Source organism: Grampus griseus (assembly GCF_964374135.1).
Source record: "Grampus griseus genome assembly, chromosome: 1".
In the NCBI taxonomy this organism is placed as follows: domain Eukaryota; kingdom Metazoa; phylum Chordata; class Mammalia; order Artiodactyla; family Delphinidae; genus Grampus; species Grampus griseus.
In genome coordinates this window covers 158365970-158389350 of record NC_139017.1, presented here as the reverse complement: position 1 = coordinate 158389350, position 23381 = coordinate 158365970, and the positions used below count along the sequence as shown (strand labels likewise).

The 23381-nt window shown below is 59.7% G+C and overlaps 1 protein-coding gene across 9 annotated transcripts in view; it reads right to left on the bottom strand.

Annotated features, from left to right (window-relative positions):
• The window catches only part of ADGRB2 (adhesion G protein-coupled receptor B2), a gene marked incomplete at both ends in the record, with an annotated part of 28868 nt that extends 6775 nt beyond the window's left edge, over window positions 1–22093 (bottom strand). For 2 of the 9 annotated variants that reach the window (XM_082669362.1, XM_082669363.1), the window contains 20 exons: window positions 1420–1505; window positions 1636–1702; window positions 2080–2149; window positions 2325–2475; window positions 3165–3267; window positions 3383–3486; window positions 3945–4071; window positions 4347–4390; window positions 4584–4689; window positions 5056–5386; window positions 5714–5822; window positions 5899–5967; window positions 6141–6335; window positions 7121–7227; window positions 7386–7487; window positions 7562–7729; window positions 7812–7976; window positions 8581–8745; window positions 10375–10458; window positions 21289–22078. In XM_082669362.1, the coding sequence (XP_082525488.1) occupies window positions 1420–1505; window positions 1636–1702; window positions 2080–2149; window positions 2325–2475; window positions 3165–3267; window positions 3383–3486; window positions 3945–4071; window positions 4347–4390; window positions 4584–4689; window positions 5056–5386; window positions 5714–5822; window positions 5899–5967; window positions 6141–6335; window positions 7121–7227; window positions 7386–7487; window positions 7562–7729; window positions 7812–7976; window positions 8581–8745; window positions 10375–10458; window positions 21289–22078 (3143 nt within the window). Of the gene's footprint in view, window positions 1–1016; window positions 1116–1419; window positions 1506–1635; window positions 1703–2079; window positions 2150–2324; window positions 2476–3164; window positions 3268–3382; window positions 3487–3944; window positions 4072–4346; window positions 4391–4583; window positions 4690–5055; window positions 5387–5713; window positions 5823–5898; window positions 5968–6140; window positions 6336–7120; window positions 7228–7385; window positions 7488–7561; window positions 7730–7811; window positions 7977–8580; window positions 8746–9955; window positions 10121–10374; window positions 10459–21288 lie in introns of all 9 variants that reach the window. The other 7 variants (XM_082669357.1, XM_082669364.1, XM_082669358.1 and 4 more) reach the window with 7 other exon arrangements.
• Between the last annotated feature and the right edge of the window lie 1288 nt (window positions 22094–23381).

Here is a 23381-nt window from a genome sequence, read left to right as displayed (position 1 = left end):
CAATTCTCTGGCAGGCCCTACACCAAATACTTTTCATACTTAATCACACTGTGACCAAAACAACTCCAGTAAACAGGCATGGGGATTATTATCCCAATTTACAGATGAGGAAACTGGAGTGTGCCCAGCTGGGCAGACAGAGACAGAGCCGGGATGCAAACCCCAAGGGGCACCTCCGAAGCCCAAGCTTTTAACCACTAGTTCTGAGAGCCTGGGTCAGAGAGGCAGAGGGGAGCCCGAGCGAAAGGGAGCCTTCTGCTACACAGAGGTTCCCAGAGATGGTGCCAGCCGCCTCCAGAGGCAGTGAGCTCCCTGATCCCGGAGGTGTGCAAGACAGAGCTGGGCCCCCACTGCTCAGGGAGGGTCAGCTGGATTTCTGGCCCTGAGTGGGAGGTGGGGCCTGAAGCCCTGAAGTTCATTCATTCATTCTACTCTTGTGCGGCTGGGATTTTAAGTCTCAGCAGCCCGAGGACAGCTCAGTGAAATAATCCCCTCCCTCCAAGATTCTCTGTCCTCCAACTGACTGTAGGATTCAGTGCCTCTGAAATTCTAAGTCTCAGATTCTATGACAGATGATAAGACTCTATGATTCACTCATTCGAACATTCTTAGCTTCTGATTGTCTTATTCTAAGATTCTACCATTCTAATTCTAAAGTTCTATGGGCTCAAAAATTCTAAGGGTGGAAGATTCTATGAGCCTCTGTAGGTTGGGGCTACAAGGAGGAGTGTGTGTCTGTGCCTGGATAAAATGTAAGCCGGGGCTGGGTGGGGAGCAGGGGCAGGGAGCAAGGGGTGGGCACGGGAATACGGCATTTTCTGGAAAGCACAGACATTCATTCCCGTGGCCTCTTTGCCATCACAATGTCGAGCCCTTGAGAGTGCATGGCAGTTGGCGGGGCAGGGCAAGCTTTCCAGGGCACTGGGCTGATACCCCTCCTCCCCCCACCATGGGCACTGCCCCCCCTTCTTTTGCCCCCACCCACCCACCCCCTTTCCCACGGGGGCACAACTAACATGGCGTTCCTGGCCGAGGCTGAGCTGAGCAGGGGGCTGGGGACCGCTCCACACGCTGAGCAGGGGAGGAGCAGGCTGGCCCAGGGGCACCGCTCCGACCTCGGGGGCGGCACAGACATGGGAGAAGGGGGGAGACACACAGGAAGTGGGAAGAGATGGGGCAGTGTGAGCCCCGAGTGGGGTGGGAAGGGGAGGGCAGATGAGAGAGAGAGAGGTGGGTTAGGGTGGGCGAGGGGCTGCAGCTGAGCACACCGGGTGCCCACCTTGCCTGCACCCTTGATGCCCCAAGGTCAGGGAGCCCCCGGTCGCATCATCAAGCCCTGAGTCTCCAGGAGTGGCTGCGGCCCACCCTCCCTGCAGCACTTCCCACAAGGCCAAGTCCCAGCGACCCCCCTCCCCTTACCCGGCCCTCTGCTTCTTGGACTTGTCTGAGATGCCGTCCCGAGCCATGAGCTTGTTGAAGACGATGATTCCGATGAGCATGTTCACCTGGGGGCCCGGTGGAGTGGGGTAGGGGGAGACAGGATCACCAGATGCCCTCCTGGCAGGGAAATCCCCAGGTGGAGCAGGTGGACCCCCTTGGGCCATGCCCCTCCCAGGACGCTGCAGGGGCACATACCAGGACAATGACGGCTGCTGGGCCCACGAAGGCATAGAGCAGACCGCCCTCCAGAGAGAGCCAGCAGCTGGGGAGGGGGGAAAGAGGGGGTATCAGACAACCAGCGGGCCTGCCCCCCACGCTCAACCACCATCCCTCAGGGCTCCCTGAGCTGCCAGGTCACGTTACGCATGGGGCAGGGACCCAGACAGGGTGAGAGGGAGCCACTGACTGCTGCTGAGCCCCTCTAACAAGGGTCCTGGGGCCACCAAGGCTGATCCCTGACCTAAATGGTTCTGAGAGTATCCAATCCCCGCACAGCCTTTTATAGTCAGGGAAACAGGCTGAGACGGGAGAATCTGCCCAAAGTCCCACAGCAGGAGTGGGCCAGGATCACAGCCCGAGAAGTCTGGAGCCCTATCAGGTCCACTGACTCCCGCTTCCCACCCCGGGAGGCCCACGTACTAGCTAGATGTACCGTATCCTTTGGTGCGGGTAAAGCCGACCGACACGGCCACCACCAGGGCAGGCAGACCTGGGGGAGCAGGGGAGCCAGAGTGAGATGGCCACCCGTCCTCAGGGTCCTTCACCCTCCCAGACCCCCAGCCCAGCTGACCCGTGTGCCCAGAGAGCAGGGCCGGGGCCGGTAGCTCTCTTGCTGCCCCTGCCCCCAAGGCCCAGTGACAGGGTCCAGCACGAGCCCTGCTCACCCCAGCCCAGGCAAAGGAAGCGCTTGCGGACGAGGCGGGTGCGCATCCGTCCGATGACAGCCAGGTAGGACTGCCAGGCCTCAGTGAGCACCCAGCAAAAGGACGAGAGGAAGAAGAAGTGCAGGAAGGCGGCTGTCATGGTGCACACACCCTGCAGGGAGAAGGAGAGGGAGGGAGTGGCCCTGAGCAGCCGCCAGGGTGGGAGGCGCCGGGCTTCCCACGTCCGCTGCTGGGCGCTGCCACGGCCGCCCACCTGAGCTCCGCCTCCCACAGAACCCTGCCAGGCACCCCCGTCTTCCTGCACCCACACACAGCACGACGCAGGCCCGGTGACACGCACACGGCACTCAGCATCCAGGAGGCGGGCGGGCAGGCTGCCCACGCACAGACGGGGCTGGCAGGGAGGGGGACAAACAGGAGTGCCTGCCACGTCATGGCCGGGTGGGCCCCACGTCTGGCACCAGCAGGGCTGGCGCTGTGCAGAGAGGGCCGAGGGGGCATAAGGGACAGCCAACACAGATCAGACGCGGGCACGTGGCACAGGAGGCTCCGCTGGGGCTCCCACATGCCCGCAGACACGCCCAACACACGTGCGCACAGGCACTCAGCTCACGTACACGTTCACAGATGTACACAGACATCCCTCACTGGAGTACACACACCCCCTCTCCAGCTCCCTCATGTACGCTCACACACACTATCTCCCACACACACCCTCACCCAACACCCAGCTCGAGTGTCTACACACATCCGGCACTTAGTTTCATACACGCGAGCACACACGCCATCCCCCCTTCGCCCCACTCTCACACCCCGGCCCCCCTGTGAGCCTGCACCTGCCTTGCTCAGCACCCGCGACTGGCCCACGAGGATCAGGATGTTGGATGCCAGGATGGACAGGCAGAAATTCAGCAGGATGATGGAGCGTTCCGATTTTATAAACCTGGTGGGGCACAGTGGGCAGAGACAGGGGAGCTAGCCGCCCTGCCCAACCCCGGGTGGCCGGCCACCTCCAGCCCCGCCCCCTCGTCCCCCCAACCCCCCACTGTCCCACCTACCTCCAGAAGGCGGCATAGATGGCAAGGAGGGTGAGCAGTGCCATGCAGGACACAGCGCAGCCGATCACAAGGGGGACCGAGGGGGAGCCCGCCAGCTCCAGGGTCTGGGGCAGAGGGGCAGACCATCAGATGGGTCACTGGGAGAGGGCAGCTACAGGGGTCCCATCGCCCTCCCCACCTCCTGTCTAGGACAGACTGGCACCTGCACCTGTGTCACACCCACACACGTAAGGGGACTCACCACTGCCTCCACACATGCACAGAGCAGACCCAGTCACGTACGTGGACGTGTATTTATGCTGTCACCCGCACACTTCCACACACAACCAGACACACGTGTGTGTGTATACACATGCAATCACCCACCGCCACACACCCCTGGGCACGTGGCATCGCTGTGAGCACCATCCCAGGGGCACAGACTTCCACGTGCAATCCCACAAGTACACCCACGCAAACGCCACGTGGGATCACCCAGATCCCCGCCAGCACTGTCACAGACGGCCGCTGGCACCCAGGAGCCTCTCCTCCGGCCCAGCCCAGGCACTTCCCTCCCACTCACCAGGTCCTTGGGCGGCTGGGCCAGCACAGCAAAGGTGGACAGGTGCTGGCACTGGCAGCGGGTGTGGGCTGCCTGGGTCTCCAGGGTCTGGCAGCTCTCAGTGTCCCAGTCCCCTGAGCTGGCATCTCTTGGGTGGAGGGAGAGGTGGAATGAGCCCCAGCCCAGCTCCACGGCCCCACCCCCAGTGCTGGCCACTGCCCAAGGACAGGGGAAACCCAGAGCAAGGCCACATCCAAGAGGCAGGCAGGCAGGCAGCGGGAGCCACAGGGTTTGCCCTTGATCCCTTAGGCCAAGGATGGTGCCAAGGCGCCCTCCCTCTGGCCTTCCAGGCAGGACAGCCCCTCCTGAGGGAGGAGTCCCAGGGCTGCAGCCCTCCCCACACAGAGCCCCTGCCCAACTCACGCTCTGGAGTAGTCCCAGCTGGCACAGTGGGGATCCGTGGTGCCCTGCGGAGCAGAAGACCTAAGTGCAGCGTAGGTGGGAAGCTGCCCACCCATGACCACCCCCATCCTGCCATGGCAGGCCCCACACAGGTCAGCAGTTCAGCCTGCCATCAGGGCAGACCACCTCCCCATCAGACAGGCCTTCGACTGCCCTGGCTGGGGCATACCCAGGGTCCCCGCCCAGGGCCCCACTCACGTTGATGATATAGGAGAGCTCCACGGTGATGAGGGGCTCAGCTAGCGGCTGGGTGGGGGGCCTCACAGTCACTGTCATCACCCTGGATGTGACGGCCAGCGGGGGCCTGGGGGACAGATGCTGAGGTCAGCTCCTGCCAGCAGGTGCCCACACCCAGTCAGGAACCCTGAAGGTGCTTTGGATCGAGGGCAGGAGGCTACCATGGTGCCAAGGCCAGGGGAAGGCCTAGAGGTCAGCGGGGCCCAGGACTTTGGGTGAGGCCTAGAGCTCAGTCCAGCACCCCCTGCACTGCCTCTGAAGCCTCTGGGAGCTGCACGGATGTCTTGGAGAAGCACCTGTGTCCAGAGCCAGGCGAGGGGTCCCTGAGGCTGCAAATGGATCTCTCTGTGGCCAGCATGGGCTCAGCCCTCCTTCCCTTCCCTGGGTCTCCCTGGACCCGCAGCAGTGCCATCCACCCCTCCCAGGGACTCACCTGGGGGGCGGCAGGATGAGGCCGAGGGTGCGGTAGAGCACAGCACCAATCACAAAGTAGGAGGACGACTCCTCAGGGTCCGCTGGGAGGAGGCGCTGGTGGGAGTGGCCCGGGCCAGGCGGCACGGTTCCTGGGCCTCTCCCCCTGCCAAGGCTGCCTGCTGTCCCGGATGCGGCCGGCTTCCCTGGGGAGGAGAGGCTGAGCACCTCCTTGGGTAGGAAGAGGCGGTCCTCTGAGTACCGCACCCAGTCCTTCATGCCCCGGCGGCCGCGCATGGGGAACGTGATGTCGCTGGACACAGCCGAGACGGGCTCTCGCTGAATGCTGATCACTGCAGAGGACAGACAGAGACAGAAACAGAGGGGAAGGTCACAGGGGAAGAGATGAATGTGGGGGAGACAGACAGCAGGAAGGCAGATGCAGACACCAAGGTTGGTACAAACAAAGAGGCAGGGGACACGTATACAGAGAAACAACAAAGAGACGGAGCACGGGAAGAAACGTGGAGACAGAGATACAAATAAGGGGTTAAATGAGGGAAAGGCAGGGCCCAGACAGAGAGAGGAAGATAGGAAAAGCCCTCAGAAACCATCCCTCCCCCAGGGCGTCCTGGGTTTGGCCACATCCAGCACCCTCTCCCCTGCCCGCCTCCTTGTACCCAGGTTATCTGTGACAATCAGAGAGCTCTGGAAGGCCTTGAGAGCATCGCCCACCAGGTGAATGAAGTCCTCCACGACCCGGAGCAGATGCACAGAGCCAGGGGCCACCTGGGGACAGACAGGGCGTGAGGGACCAAGGCAGGGGTGGGCCATGGGGCACAAGCCTGGAAGCCCAGCCCCTCACCTGCTGAGCGTCATCCCACTTGTCCTTGTTCTCTGCGTCCACCATGAAGCTCACCACCTGGAAGAAGCGCTGGGGAGAGAGCAGTGGGTGTTGGGAGGTCCCAGCCCCAGGGCGAGGAGCTTCCCCGCCACAGCCACACCTGCCATGCCCCCACAGACTCTGCTATAGGGGCCCGGCCTCCCCCTTCAATCTAGGGCTTCTGAACCTTCAGCCCTCCTTCCTCTTGACAGGGTAGAGGGTACCTGCACGTCATCAGCCGAGGGCACATAGGTGGCTCGCTTGAAGGTGTCAGTGACATTCCTCAGAATGTCCACGGAGAAGAGCAGGTCCCCACTGTAGTAGGTGCGCCGGGCCAGCAGCTCCTGCAGGCTCCGCACCACTTGCGACATGCCCTCGCCCGCCAGCATGCGCTGCCCCTTGGCCAGGTGCTCCCGAAGCTGCCAGTGACAGGTAGGCTGCTGTCACCAGAGTGTCAAGAGCTGGGACCCGCCCCTGGCCCATCCCACTCCAGTCCACCCACCACTTGCAGCCAGAGGGGAAGGGTCAGATAGAGATGCTCAAAGAGATCATGGGGAGACAGAGTCTAAGAAAGAGACCCATAAAGAGAGAGAATCCCCCAAGTTACGTAAAAACTGAAATAGGAACAGCAAAAGAAAGAAGGAGCTCAGATATAAGTATAAAAGATGATAAGCGCAGTTGAGGGACAAGGCACCTCCCTAATCCAAAGAGGCCATCACACGCTGGAGTGTAATTCGCTCGCTCTCTCAAATACGAGCTCCAAGCACAAACACAACAAATACCGGTTACAGTCAGACAAGTACACACAGGCCACGCTCGCTAACAACATTCTTACCCCATGGCAGGCCCTGGGCTGGGCACTGGGGACATAAAAATAATTTCAACTTTGTCCCTGCCTTCAAGGAGCTCCCAGTCTCACAGGACACAGACATTGTGATGAGCACTCGTAACACCTAATGACTGAGAAGCTCAGGGGGCTGTAGGAGCACAGGGGGAGGCACTGGGGATAAGGGAAGACATCTGAGAATCAGGCCTTGAGGGATGAGTAGGAGTTTGTCAGACAAGGAGAGGCACAGCCAGGCAGAAGTGGGCACATCGTATGTACGCCAAGGCACATGGGCACGAGCAAGAATCCAGCTCCCTCCACGCCCACCAGAGTCTGGGACAGATCCTGTGTCGCCCCAGCCCAGCAGGGTGCACTCACCGACAGATACAGGTAGCGGTACTCGTGGGAGATGCAGCGGGCAAAGCTGGGCAGCCCCCAGTAGGCCACGCCCTGGGCACTGAGGAGACAGCGGCGGCTGGCAGACCCTGCAGGGGGACAGGACAGAGGGTTGGGTGTGGGGGCCGAGCTCTCACCCACTTCACTCCACACCTCAGGATGGAGGCTCAAACAGGCTGGGGGCCCAGAAGGGAGCGGCAAGAATGGCGGGTGTGGGAGGCGTGCAGGAGAGCCACCCGCTCCTCACCTGAGGCGTTGGGGGGGCACTTGTTGTAGATGATCTCTCCAGCAGCCGCCTTCTTCCACATCATCAGCATCACGTACTCGTCCCTGCACATCTCATGGAAGGCTGTTGGTACAGCAGAGGGGCTCAGCCAGGCCCAGGCACTTGCCCACAAAGCCCCAGGGTCCAGCGGGCAATACCTGGACACCTCTTCTCACTGCAGGGCTTCACCTCCTCTCCGGTGCCCTCGCAGGGGTATCCCTGAGAGCCTGTGGCCTGGCACATGCGGAAACGGCGCTGCCAGCCTGTGTCACATGTCTTGGAGCACAGGCTCCACGCGTTCCACGGCCCCCACTTGCCGTCTGTGGCTGCAGAGATGGGGGGCGTGAGTGGCCCCAGGCGCCCCCTGGGCCAGGGCCACCACCTGCCGCCCCTGTGCCGCGCACTCACCCGGGCACTCAAGGTTGCCGCACTCCCGGGTGTCAGTGAGGGCCCCGGTACACGTGGCCCAGGCTGGGCCCGCCACGCTGCACTTCCGGCTGCGCTGCTGGGTCCCATTGGCACAGGACATGGAGCACGGGCCCCAGGGACCCCATTCTAGCCACTGGCCTTCCACTGCATGGGGAGACACAAGCAGGGTTGGCTGTTGAGCAAGGGTGTGGGGATGCGTCAGGGCAGAGCACCACAGGGAGATGGCATTCAGATTTGAATAAGGCCAGACCCACTGGAGAGGGGTGGAGGAAGGGGGGCTGGAGGGAGCTGGTGGTGCCTGGGCCTGGGCCTGCCTGCCTGCCACCAGCTCCAGGAACACAGGACTCCTCTCCACTCAGCACTGAGGCAATAGCTCTCTTCTGGCTAGGGAAACGGGCCCCGGGCCACCTTCTGATCTTTGCCCACATGTAAGCCCAGCTTTGTGTCCCCTCACAGCCCAGCTGGCCATGAGCACCAAAGTGCTATGAACAACAAGGGTAGTCCAGGGCTCAGGGGAAGGGGCACTGGCAAGCACCCCCTTTAGATGGAATCACAGGGTGCCAACTCCAAGTAGGCTGGGCCAGGTCACCTCCCACGCTGGCAGGTAGACTTTGCCAGTCTCCCCATGCTTGGTCAAAGTTCACTGGGGTTCCCCCGGGGGCAGGGCACTGGACCTGACTTCCTCCCCTTTCCCGACCCCCACCCCGGCTGGGCAGCGCCCGCCTGAAAGCCCACGGGTGCTACTGACCCGGGCAGGCGGCCATACTGCAGAGCTTAGTCTGCAGCTCGGGACCCTCGCAGGCCTTGCCGCCGTGCTGGGGGGGCACGCAGGTCCGCATCCGGCTCCGGGACCCCCGCCCGCAGCTGCGGGAGCACAGGCTCCAGGACCCCCACTCCTCCCACACGCCGTGCACTGCAAGGAAGCACGTGGCCGGTGGCTGGGCGGCACCTTGGCCCCGCCCACTGCCCACCCGCCCACCAATCAGGAGCTCCGGCAGCTCTGCCACCGCTCCTCATTGGCTCTTCCCTGGGCCCCAGGATTCCGCCCTTTGGGGGTCGGGGGATGTGGAAGACACAGACTTCTAGTCCCAACTCACACAGGACACTGCCTGTGGACACCGGGACAGGGAGACTAGAATCAACCCAGGAGGGGAGCCAGGGGTCCTCCTCTCCTGGGGGCACAGTAAAGCCCAGGAAAGGGCTCAGTATCTACCCCACCTTACCCCATCCCCATCCCTCCCCACCCCAGATCCAGAGCAAGAATCCAGCATGGCAGGCCTGGGGCAAGAGAATGCCCCTCCCCACCCCAAGCGCAGGGACACACAAATAGACACGACCCTCTACGTGGACACTGACACAAAAAGCTCACATTGGAACACGGCTTTGCCCCACCCCTTTGCAAGCTCCTGGCACACCCCCAGTTGCCAAGACCCCTTCCTAGGTAGCCCTACTTTAAGTTCCCAGCCAGGAGCTGATCTGGCCTAGGCACCACTTCGCTCCCTCAGGCGCAAGGGGCAGGACCCGCTGAAGCTGCTGAGCCCCTCCTGACCGACAGGCTGTCCCCACAGGCACATGCACATTCTCAGCAACTCCATGCTGAACTGAGGAAGGCTTCAGGGTCTAGGGGAGGCTCCCTGGGGAGTGGGATAGGGAGTCAGAGGAGGGAGGGGATGGTCAGAGAGAGCTTCATTTTTTTTTTTTAAGTGGCATTTCTTTTAGATCTTGAAGGACAAGCTGAATTTTAATAGCCAAGGTAGAGGTGGAGGGGATAGGATGAGAATAGGCAAGTGCAGGGCGGTGGGAAAGTGCAAGAGGTGCTGGTGTGGCCAGAGCACAGGGAACACGGAAGGCGGTGAGGGTAAAGAGACAAGCCTTGATTACCAGGACGTAGGCATCAGGGGAGTGATGTGCCCAGAACCAAGCCTGCTGGTGCGGGCCCTGGTCTGATTCATCTGTGTCCCCGATGCCCTGTGTGGGGTTGGGCACGGTGCGGGGGGTGGGGGGACAGTCAAGTTTGCTGAATGAAAGGAAGAGGCAACCAACCATCTTTGGAAGATGAACTTGCCCGAGTCCCAGGCAGGACCCGACCCTGCAGGCAGACTGGGCGGGGAGGACGGGCATACCTGGGCAGGTGGCTGAATTGTTGCAGGGCCGGGTCTCCCGCAGGGGCCCGCTGCACAGGGTCCCATAGGGGGAGGACACGCAGGAGCGGGTCCGCACCTGCAGGCCCTGCCCACACGTCAGGGAACACACGCTCCACGGGGACCACTCCTCAGCCGCTGGGTCGCCTACGAGAGAGGGACAGGGTCGGCGGCAGGGGGCATCTCCCAAGCACTCAGTCTCATAGGAATCCTCCTACCCTGACCCCAAGTGACAGGCTCTTCAGGAGGCAATCCAGCCCTGCCCACAGGCCTCGCATGGCAGAGAGACACGACTGAGCTCCAGGACATAGACACAGACAGGCACACGCCAAGCACACATGCCACCAGATGCCACAGAGTCGGGCCCCCGCCACAGAGGAAGGGAGGCGGGCCCGAGTTACCTGTCTGCGCCATGTACAGCCCAGGCTCATCTGCAGACCTCGGCCACTGGGTTTTCACCTTCGGTTCCTCTTCTGGCTCCTCACCTGGAACACAGAGGTGGTGGCAGGGGCTCAGCAGAGGCCAGCTCAGTCCCGCCAGGGTGGCACAGAGAGGGCAGCCTTGCTCGCCCTCAGCCAGAGGGTCTGGAACCAACTGCAGGCGACGCTGAAAGGGCATCACGTCCTGCCCGCTGCCCCACCAACACCATTTTACAGATAAGGAAACTGAGGCTCAGAAGGCCACGCAGGGCTTGCCTGCAGCCTCACGACTGTCTTTTCCTCCTGCCTCAGCCAAACTGGGGGAGACTGGAGAGGAGTGGCCGCTCATATTACTGAGCCCTGGGAGGCTTCTGTGCCAAGTGCTGTCCCTACCTATCTCCTTAACCCTCCCCTGGGAAGTAGGGACCATCACCTCCGTTTAAAGATGAGAAAACTGAGGCCGAGAGAGGGGGAGTGACTTGTCCAAGGTCACACAGCTTGGAAAGCCTCAAGTCCAGTCTCTTTCCCCTCACAGGGCTGACCCTAAGGCAGACAACAGCCAAGGTGAGCAGTTGTGACCACTCCGTAAGCTTGCCTCCGGGACACGATTCATGCCAAGCCAGGGGCTGGGCCTGGGGCCCAGATTCTGCTCCCCAAGCAGCACCGGACTGTGACCTGGAGGCACAGGTCAGAACGCCGCTCCTCTGAGACCTAAGGGCCTGGGGCAGGTGCCTCCGTCCAGCAGACCCTACTCCCCCCGCCCTGTGGCCAGCGAGCAGCAGGCTCTCTGGGATCTGCTGCTGCTGCCTCGGCCCCGCCTCACCCGGCTCTTGGCTGCCCGATTTCTGTGTCTGGTCTAGGCCTTGGAAGCACTGCCAGCCCTGGAGGAGAGGCTGGGAGCTCCCATTCTCCAAAGCCAGGCCCTCCTGCTCAGATGTGAGCTCATCAGGCCCTCTCCCACAGGCTAGGTAGCAGGGATGGTGGCAGACATGAGTACGGGAGAGAAAGACCCAGCTCACGTAGAGGCTGCTGGGCAGGTGGGATCGGAACAGCATTTTGGGACAGGGCTCAGCCTACGCTGTCCCCAGACTAGAAGGTATTCCTCTCCCCTACTCCCAGGTCCTCTCCTATTTCTGAACACCAGGTCAGCACCGAACAGGCACTCTGTGTCGGAAGGAACCCAAGAAGGCTGCACTCTTCCTGCCCTCTGCCGCCCAGTCCAGGCTCTGCGTCTGAGAGAAAGCTCTTCCTCACCAGGCACGAAGAGTGGCCACTCTGAGCAAACCTGCTGTCCACAGGGCCCTGAGCTGCCACCAGCCCAGGTCTCATCCACTCCCGGGCCCTTCCCTCCACTTCAGCCACCAGTCCCAGGACCTGGTCTTCATCATCCCCGAAACTGCTCCACCATCTCTGAAACCTGCATCTCCCCACCCCACAGGACACCTTCAGAGTCAGGCAACCCTGGTCCCAACTGGGGCGTGGACACTGACCAGCTGTGTGACCGTGGGCAAATGTCTTTGCCTCTCTGACCCTGTTTTCTGACCTCTGTAGAACAATACTCAGAATACCCCCTACCCTGAGGGCTGACCTCAGGACTTCCTGACAGGAGATTACGAAGCCCTCAGCACCCTGCTTGGACACGGGGCGTGCTCAGAAGGCAGCAACCATCTGGTTTATTTTCACCATCTTCCCTTCCCTCAACACGTCCACCCCTTCAGCACCTCACGTGCCACCACCCCTCAGCCCCCTGGGCCTCCTCCCTCTGAACAGCGTCTGCCATGGCTCCTGGCCTCACTTTGGGCCCCGCCTCTATCAAGACCACAGAGAAGGTGCTGGAACCATGCCTGGCAGCTCCCGAATCCCCTCACCCAGCCTTTCCACCACACCCGCTCAGCCACTCCCCAGCCCTGGAGACTGTGACAAACCGCCTTCTCCACGCCCACCCCCAGGCTGCTAAAGAAATCTACAGCTGTGCCAACTGCCGCCACGACGGATTCAGGGATGCACGTCCGATGGCCGAGCAGGGCTCCCTGCCTTCCCCGTCCCCCACCTCGGCGGGCTGACCTCTCTGCTCAAGCCCATCTCCGCCCACTCCCTCTCTGCAACAAGCTCCTTTACAGAGAAAGCAGAAGCTATGACACGGGAGCCCCCCCACCCCGACTTCTTGCCTCACCCCTCCAACTCCCAACTTTCCTGAAGCCCTTCTCTTCACAAAGACCAGCCCCTCATCCCAGTGCTGCCTTGTATTCCTCCCGCCTACCTTCTCCGGAGGGCTCCACCCATCATCCCCTCTCATCAGCATTTCGTCAGCATTCTCCTCGCGGCAGCCTGGGAACAGATCTAGGCCCTTTCCGTTCTCAGAGGGGCCCTCCTCTGACCCTCCTGCCTCCTCTGGCTACTGCCCTCGGCTCCTCTTCACCATCAATGAGTGGTCCACAGATGGCACTCCAGTTTCTCACCTGCCACTCACGTCCTGGCTCAGATGTCACCTTGCCTGGTAAATCCACTGCTGTCTGGCTTCTGACCACATCTTCTGCTGAAACCATTCTTGACAGAGTCGTCAGTGCCCTCCTTGTCGCTAAATCCTATGGGCTTTGCAGACCTCGTCCTGCCCCAGCCCTTGGCAGCGTTTCGCCCTGCTGACTCTCCAGCCCTGAAACACTCCCCTCCCTGACTCGCCTGGCTTCCTGCTACCTCTGCCCTGCCTCTTTGGCCGGTCTGTTTTCCTGCTGCTTCCCACGTCTGGCATCCACACTTTGTCCTGTTTTCACAGGACAACACCACCCCCCACCAGGCTTCATTAACCCCCTCTGAATGGCTGCTCCGAAGTCGTTGCACCACCCACCAAACCTCTGCTTCACTCCTGTATAGCTTCCTGCCTCCTGGACAGGTCGCCTGATGGGCGGGGAGGGCCCTCAAATTCAGCGTGTCCACAATAGGATCATCATCTCCTCTCAAACCTCTCAAACCCACTTGTTCCCCACCTTCACCTGGAAAACTCCTACTTGACCTTCAAAACCCACCTCAAATGGCCTCTTATAGGCAAAGTCTTCCTTATCCCTCACTCCCCTGCAGAGTTGGCTGCCCCCTCTTCTACGTGCCCACTCATCACAGATGATTCCATCTGCTGACTGTCTGAATTACCCCCCATCCGAGAGCCCTTTGAAGAAAGGCTGTGTGAGCCATCTCCCTGACCACATGAACACCAGTACAGAATCCGGCCCAGAGAAACAGCAGTAAACACCAATGAACATGTTGCTCCTAGCTTCCCCCACCCCATGGGGGTCATTGGAAATGGTCATTTGTCATCTTGAGTACCAGCTCTGACCTGCAGCCCGCCACCTAGACCACCCCAAGCTTGACATCCATTTATTAATAAGCGCTCTGGAGATGCCATTTGACCTGTTGCAAATCCAGCTCCTTTTTGGCGTCTTGGCCATTACTGTTGTGGGTGGCAACCCCTCCCATCCCTGGCCTGGCATCCAGTAAGCCCATCAAATGCGGCCACGTGAGAGACCAGCCTGACTTGCTTGTCGTGGATTCACACTGCTTCCTCTGGTGCCCCCGTCCTCTACTGACCACTCACCACCCGCTTGCTGGCCAGCCCCACCATATAACCAGAGTGGTGGTTTCTAGAATCCACCTCATTTGAAAATCAGAACATGTCCCAGGTCCAGCTTTTGAGCCCCTCTCCTAGCCTCCTGGGCTGGACCAGAGAGGGGAAGGGACACGCCCAAGGCCACACAGCTGGGGCCTGTACTGACTACCCTCCCCTCCCCACCCCCACCCCACCCCCCTCTGATGAAAACCAGTTCTCCCTGCGGGGGAAGAAGACAGATAAGACCAGAGGTGTCAGCCACTGAAACAAACGTTTATTCAGCATACACCACGTGCAGGCCCCTGCCAGCTCGGGGCCCAGACCAGGGCAGGTGTGAGAGGAAGATGGGCCAAGAGGACAAGGAGGGGTCCAGGAAGGGGTGTGAGCACCCCCAGACCTCCTGAGCGTCCCACTCAGTGGGCGCCGTGAGCTGACTGGACCAGGGACTCTGATGCTCCCAGCCCCACCACCCGTCAGCTTTCCCACCTGGCTGCTTGCTGCCTGGGACCCGCTTCCCCGCTCAACCCTGGATGAACTCTCAACTGTTCTGTTCTGTTCTGAATAACCCTGCAGGAGATAATTTACTACACACCTCCTATGTGCCAGTCACTGCATGCTCTACGTTACCTCATTTAATCCTCATTAGGGCAGGTTCTCCCATTTTACTAATGAGGTACTAATGAGCCTCCAAGGTCTCATCCTGGAGAGAGGCTGATGTGGGATTCGAACTCCAGCCTGCCTGATTCCAGAGGCCACTTGACGCTGAACTGCGCTGGCTCTGACAAAATGCAACTCAACTTGGACCTCCTCAGAGATGGCTTCCCTGATTCCCATGGGACCCCGAGTTACTCCCCCGCCTCCCCACAGCCCCCCACATACTTGCCTCTATTCTCTTGTTTTCACACCTCTTCCTAATTGTTCCTTTGAGCATCTATGCCCCGCCTCTGCCAGGCGAGACTGATTCTCCCTTGTAGGCTCCAAAGTGGTCCTCTGGAAGCCCAGCCCCACACGCTTGCCTGCTGAGAAACCTTCAGTGGCTCCCCACTGCTACCACCACAGTAAACCTCCGAGCCTGGCATGCTCTGGTCCCTGCTGACGTGTCCAGTCCTGTTTTCCCCTCCCCACCAGGCAGCCAAACTGTGAGGCCCTGTGGGTCAGTGGGAAGGACGTAGATTTGGGAGCCAGACAAATGCAGGTCTGATCCCCAAGTCTGCATAGTCTTGCTGTGTGCCGTTGGACAAGTCGCCTCACCTCTCTGAGCTTAGAATTTTCCAACTGAGAATAGAGGTGACACTTCCTAATTCATCATGAGAATTAAATGATGAGAGATATGGGTCACCGGGAGCATAATAAACTCTCAATGAAAGAGAGTTTATTACTCCCTTCTTGTTATCCCTTGAACATGCAAATGCTTTCCTCCTTCCACTCATCTGTTAATGGTGTTCCCTCCTCTTGGAACGCCCTTCCTCTACCTCAATCAAATGCCACCTCCTCCAGGAAGCCTCCCTAGGATGACTACACAGAGGTCTGGGTGTGCAGGTCCCTTCTTCTGCTATAGCTGTGAGTATCCTGTGCTAATCCCTCTCCTGGCCCCTGAGGGAGGGTTTCAATCTCCCTTGACCTCTTGCACAGACGGCCCAGCTCTGAGCTGCCAGACACAAGACAGGCATTCAGCAAACACCAACTATCCCTGAGGGTTCCTCCACCCCAACCACACAGGACCACTCTGGTCTCACCCCTGACACTGGCAGGCAGGGTGGGCAAAGGCACTTTGCCATCTGAGCAGGACTGCACACACCTGCTACCCTGCCCCCCAAACTCCACATAGTCCAGCCCCCTCAGCCTCCTTTGTCATGAATGTGTTAAAAACAACCATGATAATCACCACTTCCATGGGGAGAGAGCAGTGCAATTTACAAAGCAGTCCTCCCTCCCCAGGGTCTCTGCATCCTCCCTGAGGCTGGCCCAAGAGCCCCAAGTAGGCACCAACTGATCCCCCTGAAACACCGTTCTGTCATGTCCCTCCATGGCTCCTCCGCCCCAGCAGAACATCAGGACCCCAGGGGGGCCAGGGCAGAGGAAGGTGGCTCTCGTAAATTCTAGACTCTACTTGTGCAGTCCCATGCAACTGGGTACACCCAGCCAGAATGCCAGTCCCCTTCCAATGACTTCCTCCACAGGCTGCTGGCCTATCTGCCCAGCCTCCCAACAGAGCTAGCTGGGTCTCTGCCACCTCCCCCACATAGCCAGGAGCTCCTTGAGAGCAGGGACCGCGTCCCACTCATCCTTCTTCCCCCACGCTGCCCAACTTCCTGCTGCCTTAAAGCCCTCGGCCAGCAGGGTGAGGTCCCAGTGTCTGGGTGCAGCAGTCAGAGCCTTGGCCCCATCTCCCACCACTGGGGCTACCGTCTGGTAAAGGCTGGTCTACCACAGCCCCCTGTCCCCAGCATGTTCACACGCCACGCCCTGGCACGGGCTGCTTCCTTCACCTTGAAAGCCCTTCCCCTTGCACCGGGAAATGACTTGGGGAGGCTCACAGATGCGCCATAAAATAACATTGGGTCATGGACTGAGGAAGTGATCCCCTTTCCAGGTCTCATTTTAGTAGAGTGACTATTTGCCAATCTGCCTGGGATAGTCTGGTTTAGGCCTATCACCCTGATGGAATTAATAGTACCCCTCCCCCCATTTATAACCTCGAAAATGTGCCGGCTCAGATGATAAATTATATGGCCAGCTCACTTTTAATCCTTCCAAGTGCATGAGAAAGAAGGTCTCCGTGCAGTCCAAGACTTTAACACATCCCCAGTACGTGCTAATTTCTCTAACAGATTGAGAGGAGGGATGAGCGTCTAGCTGGAATTTGTTGTTTCTCTGGTTATCTTCTATTTCAGATAAGTGATACTCTTTTTCCATTGATGATATGAAATTTCTTTTTAATGTATGAAATTTCAAAAGCGATTCGATTTAAAGAAAAAAATTCACAGGCTAGTGAATTCCTATTCACTCCTCAAAACCCAACTCAGAATCACCTTCTTTAGACCAACTTCCCACCCCTTTGTGGTTTAATCCCTCACACTCTTCCTCCTCCCTTGACATCCAGCACATACATTCATACCTATTACGCTAAGTTATGACAACACACAACTACTTACCAGGGATTTACCACGTGCCAGGCACTGTGCTAAGCATTAACCCAAATTCTCTTGCTTAATCCTCACCATTGCTCTTTAGAATAACTCCACTATCCCCATTTTATAGGTGATGACATAGGGATGAGGAAACATGCCCGTCGTCACACAGCTAGTCAGTGGTGGTGTCAGGGGTTGAACCTGGGGCTGGGTGACCTCAGCCTGTGGCCCTGACCACCACTGTACACTAGTGGTCACTCTCCCCCACCAGAGGGCAGAAGGTGTGTCTGCTTCACCTCGGATCTCATTCACTCAGAGCCACTTCAAGGCCTGGTGTAAACTCCATTCTGATAAAGAAATGAAGACGTGTGTGATGGATGGGCTGGGACTCAGTCCCCTTTGAGATGTCTGGGGGTGGGGGGTGGGGTGGTCTGTGCCCCACTCCCCATCCCATGATGGAGCACACAGATTTCTGGCAGCAGAGATCCGGGCTGGAAGGATCCTCTAGGAATCGTACCACATGTGCTAGGTCTTCCCCCACCCCACTCTGAGAGAGGCCCTGCCTCCCCAATGTCTGCACCCCAAACAGTCAGGTAAGGTAGGGCCTCTCTTCCTGCCACCAGATCATGGTCAAGGAGAAAGCCAATCGAGGACTGGGTCAGGCAGGTGAGAGGCAGCTTCCTAGAGGAGACAGGGCTTGAGTTGTGCTTGAAGGATGGGGCAAAGGATAACCCAGGGCAAAGGGCATTCCAGGTGAGGGAAACAGCCCAAGCAAAGGCAGGGAAGCCAGGAAGCAGGGGGTTCTGGGGCCAGTAGGAGCCCCAGTTGAAAGGGTGGGAGAGAACCAGAGGGAAAGCAGGTGGCAGCTGGGTCAGGGGCAGGACTGGAATGCCAGGCTGAGGAGTCTGGGCCACGTTGGGGAGTCCCTGGGGGCTGAATCAGGGAAGTGACACACAGAGAACGGGGGGTCCTGAGGCCCCAAGGGGGTAGCGCCTTGTCCAAGTCACACAGCAGCAGTGGCAGAGGGGGGATCTGAGCCCATTCTTGCCTCCCAGGCCTGACACTCAGGGGACCGCAGGGTCACCTGGTGCCCATGCCTCTGGAATGGAGCCTGGATGATGGAGATGGTGGGCTAGTAGCCACCAGCCAGGGGTGGGACAGTGCCCCTGGGGGGAGGCAGGCAGTGTGGCAGAAGAGGGAGGGGGCTGCAAGAGTGAAGGACACTTTCTCCCAGATGTCACCCCGCACAGCCACATCTCAGGATTGGAGGGTCAGCAGGCAGGAACTGCAGGTTGGCGACCGGCTCCCTGTAGCTGGGCTCTGGAGCTGGTACCAATTCTACCACCTGCCTTCCGGCCCCGGCCTCGGCCAGCCTCCGTGCCTGTCCTCCGTGGAGCTCCTTCCTGCCTTCCTTCCCTTTCTTCCTCTCCCCCCACTTAACAGATTGCGGCAGCAAGATGGCACAAATTTATGGCTCAACTCACCAAAAATAACAAGAGATTTATCAAAGGCAGTTTGCGTGAAATTAACAGGCGTCTGTACCCTCTTGTCAAACGCACTCAGCTCTGAGGCGGGCCCAGGCCCTCCGCTCCCAGCCTCATGGCTCTTCCAGTACCAACCCAGCTCCACCCCGCTTGGCCTTGCGTTGATCCTACCTGGGACGCCCCAGAGAAGCCGAGCACAGCTCCCCTACCCCAGTGCCTGGCAGAGGGGCTGGGATGAGGATCTCACCTGTTCACCACCATCCCACCAATCTTGTCCTCAAGCTGGCAGCTCCATGTGCCAGCCAGTTCTCCTGCAGCTGGTACGTGTCCAACTGGCCCAGTGGGAAGGAGGTGAAGGGAAGCATGGAGGCGAGGCCAAGGGCTTGGCCAAGGTGGTGCTGCCACCAGGCACAGAGTGCTCCAGGCCCTATGATGCCACTGGCCCTCAGATGCCCCCTGCCGCATGGAACAAACTGAGTCGTGTGCCCATCATCTCTTGCCCCAGAGAGGGTGGGCAGAAGGTAAAAGGTGGCAAAGAGGAAGAATCTCTTGCCTGCCAAGGGAGAGGAAGGGGCCGTGCCAGCCCAACTCTGGGCACCAGTGTGCCCTGTGAGCCAACAGCTGACGCCACTTCCCCACCACCCCTGCCCCCCACAACTCCCTACAAGAGCCCTCCCTGCAGGCCAACCCATGGAGCAGCCTGGCAATACGCCAAGCAGGACAAGGGGCATGAGCTGGGAGCCCAGGGCTCCCTACTCAGAGAAGATACCAGGCTTCACACCCAGGGACAACCAGGGTCTAATCTCCACCCATCCTCAGTCCCAGAGGCCTCTGCAGAGGCTCTGATGATGGTGGGAATGATGGTGCCCTTCCCATCACGAGCCCACTCTGACCCCTAAAGACACCCCGGCTACCAACCAACTCCCGCTTCCGACTTCAGCCAAGCCCAGCTGGCTGCTCCTGGCTCTGTGCTCCACCTGGCAGCCTGCCCAGATGGTGCCCACCCAGGAGGGAAGAGCCTCACTCCATCCACTGTGGACCACTGGGCTGATGGACCGCAGAGAAAACCAGACAAAAGAACCCGCCCTCTGCCGAGCACAATGGGGGAGGCCCCCACAGAGTGACAGGCAGTGGCGGCCAGGCAGGAACAGCCATAAACCTCCTGATATACGCCTGGCGCTCTCCGCCGATGTTCCACAAAGAAGCAAAATTCAATTTCTTCCTGCAGGCACTAAATCCCAGGCCAGCCTCCAGGGCCCGTAGCCTGCCCAGGGCCTGGCTGTCACTCGGATGGCTTCATCGACTGCTGTGAGAGGCCAAGCTGGCCTAGGGGAGAGGCCAGAACAAGGCCACTGGGCACTTGCCATGGATGGGTGTGATGCCAGATGTCTCATGAGGGAGGCTGAGAAGCCTCTTCCCCAAAGCCTTGGGAGAGGATACTGTCATGATAAACACCTCCCCTAATTAAACCAGGGCTATCTCCCCGTTTTACAGACAAAACAACTGATGCCAGAAAAAAGGATCTACTCAACGTAACAAAGACAGTTCCCAACTTTCGGGTTCTGTCTCCAAAGCAGGCATGGGAACAGATCATCCCCCTCCAGTACTCCTAGCAGCCTTCACACGAGAGCCCCTGTGTTCTTTAAAAGCTCTCAGCCAGATCCAGATGCCCCTCTGACCCACCCCTGCGTGACAACCTCACAATGGTAGGCGAGCACCTGTTATCCCAAATGGGGAAACTGAGGCCCAGAGGGGCGGGAACTCCCTGTTAGTACCAGAGCTGGAAACCAGATCCCAAATCTGCCTCCCTCCCAGCCCGACGTCCTGGGCCCCCTGGCCAGTCCCTGGCCCAGCCCTGTTCAGCAGACACTTAGGACCCGGCCAAGGATCTTGGGGCCTTGAAGCTGCAGGAAGGAGGGTCGGCAGAAGGTGGCCGTGGCTGAGGGAGCTGGGTGGGAGCAGAAGCAGGCAGGACTCAAGGGCTTGAAGAGCTTTTGCCCAGTCAGCAGGAAGCTCTAGCAGCTGGTGGCCTTGGTCCCATAAGACGTGGGCCCAGAGCGGGGGGAGACAGGGGACGCTGGGAGCTGAGCCAGGCCAGCCCTCCAAGGCAGCCTCGAAGCTCAGGCCTCTTCACCCAGGCACATTCTTCTGTGCCTTCCTCTGCCCTGACCCTGGGGCCACAGCCAAAAACCACTGACCCGTGTGGGCAGGAAGACGTCCCTGCGCCCTGCCTACTCCAGCCTCCAGGCACACTTGTCAACTTGCAGCGCCAGCGCCTGCCGCCGTCATTCCCAGCTTTGGGCCTGTATATACGCTGCTCCCTCTGCCTGGAATGCCCTCCACTCCTCTGGCTTGGCTTGCTTCCACTTGTCCTTCTGATCTCTGTTCCTGTATCACTTCCTTCAGGAAGCCTTCCCTGACTGCCCAGGTAGGGGGTCCCTCCCTGGGTTTATCACACTGCATTGTCTATGGGGGGTCTATGCCCCCATTCATCCACCCAGACTGCAAACTCTTCAAGAGGGAGGTCTGACCCCAATCCACTTTGGTGACCCCAACACCGGGACAAGGCTGGACCCAGTGGAGACACTGGTGAACAACCACATGAGTGGCCCAGTATCCACCAAGATGGGCACCATCAGCCCTCCAGACACACCCACCTCACCTGGGCCCTGCTCAGACTCACCATATCTCATCTCTGTGGTGAACAGGTCATTGCTGCTCCCCGAATGCAAATCGGCCTCGGCAGGTGGGGCTGGGCCCCCAGGCACCAGAGCATTGGACAGGGTGTGGGCAGCAGGAGGACCCGGAGGCGTGGTGGTAGCGGGGCTGGCCCCTGTCTCACCAGGGCAGCTGCAGCCCGGCTGGGCAAAGCCACAGGCCCTGCCAGCCGCACGGCCGCACTCCTCGCTCCAGCGACACAGGACGCCGCAGGTGAACTGGCTGGAGTTATTGTTGTTGATTAGCAAGACCTCGACGAAGCGGAAGGCCAGGGCTGCGGGCGCCAGCAGGCGCGGGGCCTCCGAGGGCTCGGCTGACAGGCAGAGCTGCACGAAGTTCTTGTCGAAGTGCAGGAAGGTGAAGGGGCCCGAACCGCCGCACAGCTCCAACCCCGCGGCCTCCTCCTCCTCCTCTGGCCGCCCCAACTCCGCCCGGGCCTCCGCCTCGTCGGGGCTGGGCCGCAGGCAGGTAAAGTTGACCAGGTAGTGGTCCAGGGGCAGCAGGCGGGGGGCAAAGTGGGCGCACACCTGCTCCTGGCGGTTGAAGCGCAGGTAGAGGGAGTACTTGGTCGGGTCCGGGTTCTCCAGGGTCCAGGAGCAGCCCGAGGCGATGGTAGGAAAGAGGTCCTGCAGTGAGAAGGCCCCGTAGAGCACGCCCGAGGCCAGGGCAGAGCAGGCGCTGGGGGCGGGGTCGAAGGCGGCGGCCAGGCGCAGGGACAGAATCACAGATAGTAAGAGGGGACAGGCTGGGGTCATCCTATGTCCCTTGCCCTGTGGAGAGAGACAGTGGTCAGTGGCCCCAGGCGCAGCCAGCATGGGCTCTGAATCTCCTGTGGCTAGCTGCAGGTCGTGGGCCTTGCGGTGAAGACTATGTTCTTTTAAGTCACCCAGGTCCACTTATGTGATCTTAGACAAGGGACTTGACTTCTCTGAGCCCCTTACTTGAGAAATGAAGGCCCTGAGGAGAGCGTCTGCAATCTCGTAAACCCTTAAGAAACATGAGTTGTGACTATTATTCCGTGGTTCCTCCATCGGTCCCATCAACCACCAGCATCTCGGCCTGACGTTCAGATCCGGCCCCGGCCCCACCACGCAACTTGTACACTCCAGAACTGCTGCTCTCAGCCGCAATGTGTCGTGATCAGCTGTGAGGCGTGGCACACATAATCCAGAGGTAATTGTCGAAGTAGCGATGTTTGACAACGATTTGCTTTTTTATAAATCACAGCAATTCAAGGTTATTCCCAGAACAATGTCATTCTCACTCACTTGCTTTACTGAGTGGGAGAGAAAGGGGAGGAGTTACCGCTGGTGTGCTGGGGACTGAGCACAGCCTGAGCCATGCCCATGGGAGGGCATCGCAAGTGTGAACGTCATGACTATCGCTGCTGTGGATTTCCTGCTGGAAACAAGGGGGAGAGGCATCTGCAAAATGGGTGCAGTTGTTCCCCTCTAACCCCTCTTCCCCTCCCACCATGGTGTTATCCTCCAAGGCCTGGCGCAGGGCCTGCTACCCCTGGGGAGGCCACCAAGCCATTTCCCTCCTCTTAGCTCCCACAGCCCTTTCCTGAAAGTTTGCGTCACCCAATCATGACCACTAGCCCTTGCTATGTCGCCAGGGCTAGCTCACTCATCTCATGAGTCTTCAAGCTCCTAGGAGTGGAGACCAGCGTCCGTTGATTTCTAACTGCCCCCAAAGCACTGAGCTGAGCTCCCAGCAGCTGTGCATGTACTCCAGGTGTGGAAGGGCAACCAGGACCCAAGTTGACAGACACACAAAGCCGTCACGCCAGAGTGGACAAGGGATGGGGGTGGGGGTGGGGGCGCTGCAGGTGCCTCGCACCTACCAGGCCAGGGCAGAGCCACTGCCCACAGCCTCCGCCCCAGCTGTCCAGGTAGTGGCGGGTAGTGCCCAGGCTCAGCCCTGCTTCCAGCCCTGCCCCCAGGCGGGGTCCACGCTCCCTCCCTCCTCCACGCCCAAAGCATAGCTCACAGCACTGGATGGGCCCCCAGAGCCTGGTTGTTCCGCATTAGAGGAGAAAAGATGAGGCTCTGAGAA